General features: G+C 37.7%; 3 protein-coding genes across 3 annotated transcripts in view; 1 reads left to right on the forward strand and 2 right to left on the reverse strand.

The window, feature by feature from the left end:
• LOC114240815 (EGFR adapter protein) overlaps positions 1-2,284 on the reverse strand; it is a 316,447-nt gene extending 314,163 nt beyond the window's left edge. Inside the window, exons 1-2 of the mRNA XM_089729671.1 lie at positions 1,807-2,284; positions 325-556 (exon numbers count right to left, since the gene is read on the reverse strand). Of these exons, the coding sequence (XP_089585797.1) occupies positions 325-526 (202 nt within the window). The 5' untranslated portion in view covers positions 527-556; positions 1,807-2,284. The remainder of the gene's footprint in view (positions 1-324; positions 557-1,806) is intronic.
• A 2,327-nt stretch (positions 2,285-4,611) lies between these two features.
• LOC114240772 (protein ST7 homolog) lies at positions 4,612-8,900 on the reverse strand. Its single transcript, XM_028171448.2, has 4 exons — positions 8,376-8,900; positions 7,287-7,439; positions 6,510-6,926; positions 4,612-5,817 (listed from the first exon to the last, which is right to left on the reverse strand). Exons 1-4 carry the CDS (start codon positions 8,754-8,756, stop codon positions 5,389-5,391), a joined length of 1,380 nt encoding a protein of 459 aa, XP_028027249.1. The 5' UTR covers positions 8,757-8,900; the 3' UTR covers positions 4,612-5,388.
• A 2,163-nt stretch (positions 8,901-11,063) lies between these two features.
• Uqcr11 (ubiquinol-cytochrome c reductase, complex III subunit XI) lies at positions 11,064-11,416 on the forward strand. Its single transcript, XM_028171473.2, has one exon. The coding sequence runs from the start codon at positions 11,150-11,152 to the stop codon at positions 11,318-11,320; it is 171 nt and encodes a 56-aa protein (XP_028027274.2). The 5' UTR covers positions 11,064-11,149; the 3' UTR covers positions 11,321-11,416.
• The last annotated feature ends 1,001 nt before the right edge of the window (positions 11,417-12,417 follow it).

Here is a 12,417-nt window from a genome sequence, read left to right on the forward strand (position 1 = left end):
AGTCCGCATGGGTAGGTACCACCACCCTGCCTATTTCTGCCGTGAAGCAGTAATGCGTTTCGGTTTGAAGGGTGGGACAGCCGTTGTAACTATACTTGAGACCTTAGAACTTATATCTCAAGGTAGGTGGCGCATTTACGTTGTAGATGTCTGTGGGCTCCAGTAACCACTTAAAACCCGGTGGGCTGTGAGTTGTTAGGCGCTCGGACAGCTGTTAGCAAATCCCACCCCTCCTGACTGAGCCTTTGCTCGCCCACCTGTCCAGGTGAAACTGGGAAGGCCTCCGGGCCACCAGTAATTCTTCAATCATAAAAAGAAACATACCATCTCGTCTCTCAGTTGGTGCAGGGTCTGGGGTGCGAGCGCGTCGGGGTGGCGGGGACGCCGGTGGCATGGCCAACAGCTGCCGGTAGAGTTCGAGCTCGTGGTAGAACTCGAGCGAGTCCGGGGAGCCGTCGCCGCAGTCGGCCGCCTCGGCCTCCACTTCTGCCGTCAGTCCGTTGAGCACGAGGCGGCGCGCCGCCATCGTGCCGCTGCCTACGCCCGTGCATCCGATCTGAACAACAAATAATTGAGAAAACCAAATTATTATACGTAATAAATAATAATTTAAAACAAACTAAAACAATACGCTTTTATAGAAAATCCAACTAAAAATTCGAAAATAAATTTTAATAAAAATGAATTAAAATTAGTGTAAAAAAAATTTATTTTATTGTAAAAAAGCGTGGGGGCTTTTCGAGATATTATCAAAATAACTCTTCTACTCATATCTCTTTAAATATATATAAAAATGAATTGCTGTTCGTTAGTCTCGCTAAAACTCGAGAACGGTCGGACCGATTTGGCTAATTTTGGTCTTGAATTATTTGTAGAAGTCCAGAGAAGGTTTAAAAGGTAGATAATTATGAAAATGCTCGGAATTAAATAAAAATAACATTTATTTTTTCTCTTTGATGTGTCCCCCGTCGGACGGATTCCTTTTGTTTGTTTTAAGTTTATTTTATACAAAAGTTTATCTCTTTTATCAATTGAGGCACTACGAATTCTGCCGGGTCAGCTAGTCTGTTCATAAAATATTTATTATAGCTACTGATACCATGCACCCCACGCTTTTTTTTACAATAAAATCATTTTTTCTTACACTATTTTTAATTCAAAATTATAAAAAAAAAAATTTTTATTCTATTCTTTGGATTTTCTATAAAAGCATATTTTTTTTTAAACTATTATTTATTTTTCATTTTTTAGTTGAATTTCATTTATTCAATTTTATTTCTTAAATATTGAATTGTCATCGGTCCTTAATAAATATGCCAAATGTCGAGTTAATCCGACGTTTTGATGGGGGTCATAATCATGTTCAAAGATTCCGTTACATACTAACATACATACGTCTGAGGCTAATAAAAGCGTATTAAAAACAAAACATAAGTAGTCGTTGCCCGTGCAGTAATGCGTTTCGGTTTGAAGGGTGGGGGAGCCGTTGTAACTATACTGAGACCTTAGAACTTATATCTCAAGGTGGGTGGCGGCATTTACGTTGTAGATGTCTATGAGCTCCGGTAACCGCTTAACACCAGGTGGGCCGTGAGCTCGTCCACCCACATAAGCAAAAAAAAAACAATAGACGACTGTACCCTTAGCTAAATAACCGATCCCTTACTATGAACAATGTAACGAAGCAAATATCACAACATATTAAACCTTGAAAACACTCTCCTGTAAAATTAGTAAGTTTTGACATTACCTATACAGCTTTAATGCCAGAAGACGATTTATCTTTGTAGTAGGTACTAAACAAACCTGCCGGCTACGAGACGGCTTCACGGCGCCCGCGCATACGCACCACGCAAGAAACTTCCTCACTTTATACTTCGTAACGACGGCTTATCAAATCACAGCTTAAACAAACAAAAAGCGTCCCTTACTGCGATCACTTTAAAGAACTTTCGATACGTTTCCAACATTTTCTTGTTCAATAACTAATGTATAAAATATGCGGTTGTTGTGTGTGTGATTCCAAAAGTATTTACGAACCATATATTTTCTTTTCACAGTTAACACATTTTTAATAACTTACAATTATTAACAATCAATATCCAAATTTAAAAATAAAATCAAAATACGCGCTCAAACGAAGAACCGCAACTTTCATTGTTTAATTTCTAATCACAAAATTATAACCAAAGTAAGTGAAACGCTGTAAGATAAAATTTCGCGATCTACGAACCGAGTTTCAAAATAAATATCTCGAAAACAAACACATCCGCTCCGGCGGAGTGCCACCGCTCAACTGACGAAGCGCCTGACAACTCCTAGCGAGCAACGACCTACAAGATTATCCTTCGTGGTCGTAGCCGCGAGAACCAGAAGGCACTTGATTATCATAAAAATATTATTTGGTGTATCCTCGATAGAATAATAACGAATAACATTGTAATAACCCGTCATCGAAAGTGATTCCGCTGTGATTTTTGTAAAAGTTGCCTTTGTCCCTTTCTTTATCTTTTGTCGCCCACATTATACATAAAGGTTCCTCCCTGAAATTTTATCTTTTAGATACCGATAATAAAATACGAATGGAACGAACAATCTAACGATAAAGACGTGTAGGTTTGAATATTTTTGAATAACTTTCGCAAAACAACACAAGTAATAAATGAAATATTTAAAAATTCTATTTACCGTTTAAAACGTCTCAACGCTTCGTAGAAGGAATGAAGTGGTTTTATAATATAAATATACCAACCAGTTTATACTTATATGTGACTTGTCACTAATAATCATTTACGTCACCAACCCGTTCCCGGAAAGTGACAGTGGTAACAAGTAGGTACTTCATGGTGGTGATGGATTACTTCACAAAGTGGTCCGCAGTCTTCGCTTTTCCTAATCAAGAAGCCTCGACGATCGCTAATAAAGTAATAAGCGAAGTGTTCTGTCTGCTTGGAGTGCCCCTAGAAATACACAGTGACCAAGGAAGGAGCTTCGAGTCCCAGGTATTTCAAGAGACTTGCAGAGTCTTGGGTATCCACAAAACTAGAAGCACAACTTATCACCCGCAATCTGATGAAGTGGTGGAATGGTTTAATCCAACATTGGAGAGATATCTGGCGAAAATTGTGGAGAATAGGCAAAGGGATTGGGATAAACACATCCAACCGTTCCTTCTGTCGTACCGCAGTGAAGTTCATGAAAGTACGACTGTGACGCCGGCTTTCGCAACTTTGAAAGAGAGTTGAGGTTGCCTGACAAATAAGTACTCAAAGAAAATAGAAAAAAAAACAGTATCGTCAATATTATTACCCGGTGTAAGGCATCCGATGTACTGTCATTGAGTGATGCGACTGTCAGTGTGCTCAGTGCGAGTTTTTTAACGTTCTCGATAGCGTAAAAGTTAACTCAATTTGTATGGAGTTGGAGCGTTTGCCTACATTTGCCGCTAGGAGCGCTGTTTTTTTTTTATTGCTTAGATGGGTGTACGAGCTCACAGCCCACCTGGTGTTAAGTGGTTACTGGAGCCCATAGACATCTACAACGTAAACGCGCCACCCACCTCGAGATATAAGTTCTAAGTTCTCAGTATAGTTACAACGGCTACCCCACCCTTCGAACCGAAACGCATTACTGCTTCACGGAGGAAATTGGCGGGGTGTTGGTACCTACCCGTGCGGACTCCCAAGAGGTCCTACCACCAGTGATAAACTGCATACAAATATGAGTTAACTTTTACGCTATCGAGAACGTTAAAAAGCTCGCACTAACCACACAGTTCACATCATATCTGATGACGAGTGCTCCGCAGCGAGTGGCGTTGAGCTTTCTCCATTTTAAGCTGTTGTAGGGCCGAGATATTCGTGCGGTGGGTTGTCCATGGAATCCTTAATAGGCGGCGCCAACACTACATGTCAAAAGCATCAACTCTGTTGGCACTACCCATCTTTTTTATTCTCTTTGTAGGCAGACGAGAATACGGCCCAACTGATGGTAAATGGTTACGTCGCTTATAGACGTCAGCAATGTCAGGGACAGAGCCAAGTAGCTGCCACTAAGTACTATCCGCAAAAGTACTCGAGTTTTCTGAATACTCAGCACGACCTATTTGGTCATGACGTATTCCGTTTCAAATCGTGGCTCAGCTGTTACAATATACAATGACTTCGACCTCATATCTCATATACAATGACTTCGACCTCATATCTCATACACAATGATACTTAGGGACTTCGATAACCACTTAACACTACGAAGTTTGTGGTTTTATCCCCCCATCTATACTTAGTAACGACAATGATATCAAAATATTAGTGCCTCAACTAAAACAATGGTAAATTAAACTACATTAATAAGATATTCGATTAGTAATTTATTCAGTTAAATTATTAATTATTACGTCAAACATTCAATAAATACTAGCACATTCAGAAACATCACTAGGACAGAGACAAATACCACAACACTAAAGTCTATAATTAATATTTCACAATTGTTTTTGTCGGATCACTAAACTTCACTTGCCGATTTATTTTCAATACGCACTACAAACTTTCGACGTTTTAAACGCATTTGATGATCGATCGGAACTAAAAGTTTTAAAAGTCAAAGAGATTTCGTTCATTCAAGCCACAAGGCTTTATAAAAAACAAATAGTTCAAATAAAAACAGTGAGAAAACGTTTTAAAAGTCACAAGAGATTTTGTTTAACACGTAAACTGTCGTGTAGGTCACCGGTGCCCTACGGGGCGCACTGAAGTAATTATTTCGGTTTCTCTCTTCAAGACTCTTTTTACTAAGACGCCGCTGAGAAACAATCTATTTTTAAGAGACTTACAAGACTAAAACATACATTAACAAACAAAAGTAGGCAAATTTGGTCAATCCCGGTTCCTTAGTCACAAAAAAAAGGATTGTGTGGTTTTATGAAACCACGGTAAAAGTGAAACTTTTTTTTCACATTATAGACATTTAACTCTAACAAACAACATTTACATTAAACACTGACAAAAACAAACAAAATTGCGTAGAGCACTTGCACAAATGAGTAATAGTCTATACACTACACGGTCAGCTGCTGCGAACTATAGGCGCCGCCATATTGGCCTTGGCTGCTCTGACGAGCACCTTTCACTTTATCCCTACTCCGCGGCCGACCGTCACGCGACATGCAACACACAGGCGAAAAAGTTTGAGACGATGTAAAGTTTCACTTTAAAATCGACGTAGTTACTTCAGTGCGCCACGTAGGGCACCGGGGACCTACACTGTAGTCAACGTGATAATTTAATCCACATTTCTTTATAAAAAAGAATAGTTCAAATAAACACAGTGAAGAAAACTTAAAGTTCAGTTTTCTGTGTCTGAAGCCGGCGCGTCCGGCCACAGCGATCAGACGGCCGCTAACAGGGAGTGGAGGCGGCGCGGGTCGAGAAGCGCGTGCGCATGCGCCGGCCACCGGTGCGCCGCCAGCGCCAGCACGGCGCAGCCCGCACACAGCGCTGCCGCCAGTGGGAGGAGCGCGGCGCGGCGGCGCGGGAATGCGGACATGGCGTGGTGCGGCGCCAGCAGCTCGCGGTCCGCGCACGCCGCGCACCCCGCGCCCGCCCCCGCGCCCGCCCGCTCCGCGCCCGCCCACGCCGCCGCCACGAGCCGCAGCGCGCCCTCCGCGTTCCGCCAGTGTCGCAAGTGGAAAAACGCGTACGCGACCGCTTCGCTGTCGCCGCGACGCAACACGTGCTCAGGTGGTAAAGTTAAAGCGCGCAATTCTAATAGGTACTCGGGCACGTGAGGATTGAACTCGATAGCGCGACGTATTGCCTGAAAATAAAACAAAATGAAACACTGCCATTGATTATACAGATTAACACCAATGTTAATAAATCTAATCGCAATCAAAATATATATTTTTCCAATATTTTTTATTGTTTTATCACACAGGATTATGCTTGGATAACTTTTTGTAACAACGAAAACTGGATAAATAGCTTTATTATTCCTACCCACAGAGTGAAGATGATGATAATATTGTAATAAGATCAACTTAGAAATAGAATATCATCCAGTTAGATAAACTTACCATGTGTACAATTATTTAATAACACATTCTCCACATTACATACCAAGTTACCATTGAAATTGTATGCTGCTTATTATAAATGTATAATTATTACATAGCTTTTTGTCAAGGAAAGAATCGCAAAAATACTATTTGTTTTTTTTATTGCTTAGATGGGTGGACGAGCTCACAGCCCACCTGGTTTTAAGTGGTTACTGGAACCCATAGACATCTACGACGTAAATGCACCACCCACCTTGAGATATATGTTCTAAGGTCTCAAGTATAGTTACAACGGCTGCCCCACCCTTCAAGCCGAAACGCATTACTGTTTCACGGCAGAAATAGGTAGGGTGGTAGTACCCATCCGCGCGCACTCACATGAGGTCCTACCACCAGTAAAACTTAATTTATAATTATTATATGGCTTTTCGTCAGACAGACAGTTACAGACCTCCAGAGCAATGACCTCTGCTCCGGGACGTGCACCAACGCCGACGGCAGCACGTGCTCTCAACAACGCGGCCGTGTACAATAACGCTGCTGAAGGCGGAGCACCTGCGTCTTCAAATCTCGCAACAACAGCAGCCGCGTCCGCATACAGCCTCTGCTCCAACAGCACCTCTATCAAGTTTTCATGGAGTGACATTGCGTGGAGGGCGGGAGGAGCGTCTCGCGTTAGTTCGCGGAACATTCTAGCGGCGTCGCGGAGTTTGCCGAGACGACGAGCGCACATAGCAACTCGACGCTTGACGTGGGCTAGCACGGCCGCATCACGTCGGGCTGCGCTAGCATATGCAGATCCAGCTGCTGCGTGCGCTCTCCAAGACGCCTCAGCTGCTCGCCAAGCTCTCTTCAGTACACGTTCAGCCTGCAAATCAAAGAATAATTTCAGATAACCATTGGAGACAAAGTTTCAAATCACCGTGTTTTTACATAATACAGGTAAATGATTGTGGTTAAATTCTAAGACAAAAATTTTGAATGTAAGAATATTATACCTTGAAACTATTATAACATATTATATAATTACATATAAAAAAGATTATTCTATTCACAAATATCAACAAAATATTATTGTTAATTCAACATCAAACACAAAGTCAAACACAAAGTTTAAATCTATCTATTTGGACCCAAAGTACTATAATATGTCTGTCTTTTGATGATAGCTCAACATTCCTCTACCATCATTAGCATAAAGATTAATGATCCCTTTATCATCTCATACCTCTTGTACTGTCGGTGAATCTTCCTCTGCCAGTAACAACAATGCAGCAGCACAGTCTGGATCTCTAGCTAGTGCAGTGCGAGCAGCTGCCACACGGGCTGTAGGTTCACGTTCACGCCATGCACGATTCATTGCTTCTTCCACAGGACTTTGCTGTAAATCAAAATTGTGAATTTTTAATTTCATTAACTTCTCTCTTAATGCAGAGCATCAGAATACAGACTATTGCAAAGTTGATTATAGGTATTAGGTATAGACCTGTACAGAATTCGAATTTAGAATGTGAATTTATTTGATTTTGAATTTTTTTTAAATTAATATTTTTTATTAGACTTTTCTCTCAAAAATCCTTTAGCTCTTTCTGCAATATATGTGACAATTATAGGGATTAATATTACAAACAATTTTATTTCAAATAGATAGTAGTAATTTTGAATAAACTAGTTATAGATAAACCACTCAAGCACTCAACAAAAATGTTTACGGGCATCGGCTACTAGATGGCTTCGCTTCGATTAGTTTCTCATTGCTCTTGTAGATGGCAGTAACATATTACCTATCCTATACTTTATTTTTAATGAAGGATTTTGAAGCTTTCAGAAAACACTAATTGATAAAATTTAATCAATATTTCTATAACAAATAAAGACTTGTATGATTTATTATTTTTTTATTTTCTGTGTTTAGTTACACAATAATTAAATGTCTTAACTTTAACAACATATAAGTTTAGGGGCAACCGCTGGAAGATGTCGCTATTTTCTATCCCAAAAAATATTAGTCTTAAAGTATAGCTGTTGCAGGGCCCTGATTTTCAATCTAGTGCATTAGACAGAATTATCACAATATATATGGTATCTATTAACACCGACTCTTCACTTGATATACAGTTTAGAACTGTTTGTTATTTAAATTATAATCCTAGTGTGGGATTTTTGAATAAATAGACTGTAAATACTGAATAAAAATGCACTATTTTAAATCATTCTCAACATAAGGGTACTCTTTTGTCTTTAAAATTGATTACTAAACATACTCAATCTATCTCTGTAAGCATCTATAAAAGTTTAACCTAAATAGAAAACTTACATCTCCTCCACAGCTAAACCAGGCCTGATGGTCTTGAGCTGATAAATTCATATCGTAATAGGTGAGTGGAGCTCGCCTTGCGGCACTCCAAAGTCTCCCATACTCAGCGCCTCGCAATAAAGCCATAGGATTCCGCCAAACTTTGCATTCATTACTAGCTGTATTGTTTGTATTAGTATTTGAATTATCCGTCTCATTGCCGCCACCTAACCATGGTCCAAGATGTGATAGCGATACTTGTTCTATAAATGAGGTACCGTATTTTCTAAAATACCACCATTCGAAAATAAGAATGAGTCCTGATATCAAAGACGAAGTGCCTGTTAATGCTACATAGAATTTAGGCGTCAATGCGCTCAAATATGCGTTTGTGTCCCACATGACCAAAGATTTAAGAAACAAACTGAATATGTCTAATACATTCTTTTCTTTTTTGGTACCACTTAGTTTTTAGTAATAAGCTCAACTAGCTATTAGGAGCTACGTTTTGTACTTTTGTATTTTGTAAGCTATTTTAATAGACTTCAAATCCAGTTTGCTTTTTGTTTGAAAAATCGATTACACGGGCTAAGGGCATATAGATTACACAACCTAGTCTTAACAATAGGCTTAAACCATCTCTTGTCCAAAAAGCGAATAAAAGGAAACTAAATACTGCTTTTGAAATGAAATTCAAATAAATTAGCGATGATAATACATCAACACTGGTAAGATGAAAAGAATTAACCTCTCAGTGTGACGGTTGGAATTTACTAAGAGCTCCATTCCAAGCACTTTTTGAAAGAGCTCTAATCTTTAATTATCTCATTGAGATCTACTGAACCGTCATAATAAGTTTTTTTTTGTTTTATTAACTATTTCGACGTAAAGTGACTTTTTAAGAAAAGTTATTCGGTATTCGGTGCATAAAGAAGTTACTGTATAAATTATGTCATCCTCATCCACCAAAATTTTAAATTTGTTAAACTATTACCCGTGATACTAGGTGTTTAATATATGCATGTATAATAAACTTTATATACGATATTAGATGCACACAGCTACCTACCTATTTCTACTGCGAAGTAGTCATACAATCGAAATTCAGACCTCATGTCTACAAATGGGTTCTTTAGATTTTATTGCGTGCTTAAGGGCATCTAGAACAAGCTTACAAGATCTTTTCACTTTATAAGCATATTGTATAATTTAATTTTAATACTTTTATTTACGAACGACCTAGATTTGAACTGTGCACCAGCATATTAAATGATAATATAGCATAGACTGGATTCTATTCATCAAGTTTCATTACAGTACATCTTTAAAAAATATATCTACATAATATTATTTCTTAACATTTTTATTACAAAAATCTTAAAAAAGAATTGGCCGTAACAGTACCGTAAAATGGGGCGATTAGGGATTGAGAGGCGAATCGGGAAAAAACCGGGAAAATCTTTCGACACTCAATATTAGTTTTATATTCGTTGCAAAATCTTCCATTTCTTGTAGTTTAATAATAGAATGTTGAAAGTTTACAAAACAACTCTGAATATGCATGATAATAGCTGCTAACTTATAAAAAATCGCGTTTCAAATTAACTTCCTGTGGTGGTAATTATTTTAGTGCTAGAAACTTTGCTCTCTTTTATTTATTTGATAATAATAGAAGACGACTGTGATTTATAACGTTATTTAGTGTTTGAACCATCATATATATTAAAGGTCAGTCTCAGTTGTTATTGGTTTTAATGTATTTGATAAAATAAAAATACATGTAAAAATTTGTTGTCTTTGGGGATATTGGGGACGTCTTAGGTACAAATAACAACGAAAAAGGGGTCAATTGGGATGAGAATACGTGAAATGGAAACGACCTAAGTATAAATAGGTACAGGTTTCTAGGGTTGTCTATGTAGTTATAACAATATTGTTAAATTTGTTGTTAAAAATCTGGTTTATTCATGATGTTTTTGTCTAGAACTTTTATTCAAAATTATCAATGTGTTATTTTATTGTTTGGTAAATATTTATATTATCAGTTACGTATTGTTTTCTATTTTTAGATATGCCTCGCGTGTACGTATCAAAGAGTGCAAAGCCTTATAAGAGGTATTATCCCTTAATATTAAAAACAGCAATTGGGAAATTGCTTAATTGGGAATAAGTCTTTAGTTGAAATAGCTAAGCAATTTAATTTAAGTAAGTCGATTTTGCACAGACATGTAATAAGAACAATGAAATCTCAAGGTAGACAAAAATGTCTAAGCAATACATATATATACAAATACATAATAAAGTATTTAATATTTGTTCAGAGTGTCAGTTTTTCAATGTTTTTTATTGATGATCACTTTGTTGGTGCAACTAAATAAATAAATAAATTAAAACCAAGTAGTGCCCACCCTAGCAAATTTCTCATTCCGTCCCAATTAACCGCAATTTCCGGGTAAATAGGGATTACACCTATTTTTGCTTTTTTTGCTTAAACTGGAATGCTAGTTGCATAGTTATAAATTGGACAACAAAGATGCCCCCAAGACTCAATCATTTTGATCCTGATATAGCATTATATACATCAACAACTACCTTAAAATAAGTTATAAAGTTTGAATTTGTCCCTAATCGCACCATTTTACCGGTACGTATTATGCTATTTCTCCTTTGTCAATTACAGTTGTCTTTAAAAAAGTCTCTTGACAATAATTGTCATCTGTAAAAATTTACGTAACAAGTTAGACAATTTATTTCATACGGTTACCAACTAAAAAAGTACCAAGAACTATTTAAAAATGGTTCGTGTGGGCAAGAAACATCTGGAAATCGCCACCGCATTCCTGTCTTCAGCCGGAGGGTTCGGCGGTGCTGCTTTTGTAACGCTCCTTTATTTCACGGACTGGAAAGTATTCGTCGCAAATATACCCTACTACAACGGAAAGTTTAAGGGACTCAAAGAGGAGTAGTGAATATTAAGAAGGTTGTTCCTAAAACTGTATAGTTAATTAATATGTGTAAACTGTGAATTGGTGACTATGTAATTATATCCTAAAAGTTTCAAATTTATGAGTATTATTTTAACTTTACCCTGACAAACCAACACATACCTAGTTGATCTTATAAAATCCTAGATTCTCTCTTATTATGTGTACTTCGAAAACTTATAATTTATGGAGACCCCTACTGTTATTTGTAATTACTATTCTAAGCTGTTCATTTAATGAGTATCAGTAAGAATCAATTGCAGAAAAAATTTAAGCACCAGTATCATAAACTTAGATGTATCATGTACGAATTATCCTGTTTAGATTTTAAATAAAACTTGAAATTCAAGAAGTCTTGTTTTTTATTGCCTTTGAAGGTCAATCTACATTTGGTCAGTGTCACTCATAGACGTCAGCAATGACAAGACCACAGAAAAGCTACTGCTCATTGCTAAGGACTCTTTCAACACCATTATGCTTATGGGCTCTGGTATCTGAAAAGAGATAATAAAAAGAGAGTGGAATAATTTCTAACAATTCTCACGACTTAACAAACCGTATAAAAATAAAAGAAAAATTCAATTTACAGTTAACATGGGCATGACAGCCCGTGTTTAGTTTCAAAGGGATGTAGTTGGTAGTGGAGAGATTTTTTTTCCTACCTAATCTGATGGTCTTGAGAGACCATATCAGCGTCACTGGGCGAGTACGGAGAGCTTCCTACTGAGATTACAAACAAATTAAAATACAAATGTTAAATTGCAACTTAAAAATCATTAAAGCTTTTAGAAAGTAAAAAAATGTTACATCAACCGCTGGATCCAATATTTAGCAATAGTCCAGAGAGGTAAGCATTTTGGTAACATACAACATTCCCTCTAAACCCTGGTTTTCTTCCTATCGTCAATTCTGTAAAAAAAACTCTCAGCTGTTATCTGTATTAGACTTGGCTGGTGATGTTTGCTCCCCTGTTTTTCTTGCTAAAATTAGAGTCTTAGACCATTCTCTTTGTGAGTGTGGATTATATGAGGGTACCCTGGAGATTTTTTTATTGCTTAGTTGGGTGGACGAGCTCACAG

This window comes from Bombyx mandarina, chromosome 09 (genome assembly GCF_030267445.1).
Source record: "Bombyx mandarina strain Sakado chromosome 09, ASM3026744v2".
NCBI classification, from domain to species: domain Eukaryota; kingdom Metazoa; phylum Arthropoda; class Insecta; order Lepidoptera; family Bombycidae; genus Bombyx; species Bombyx mandarina.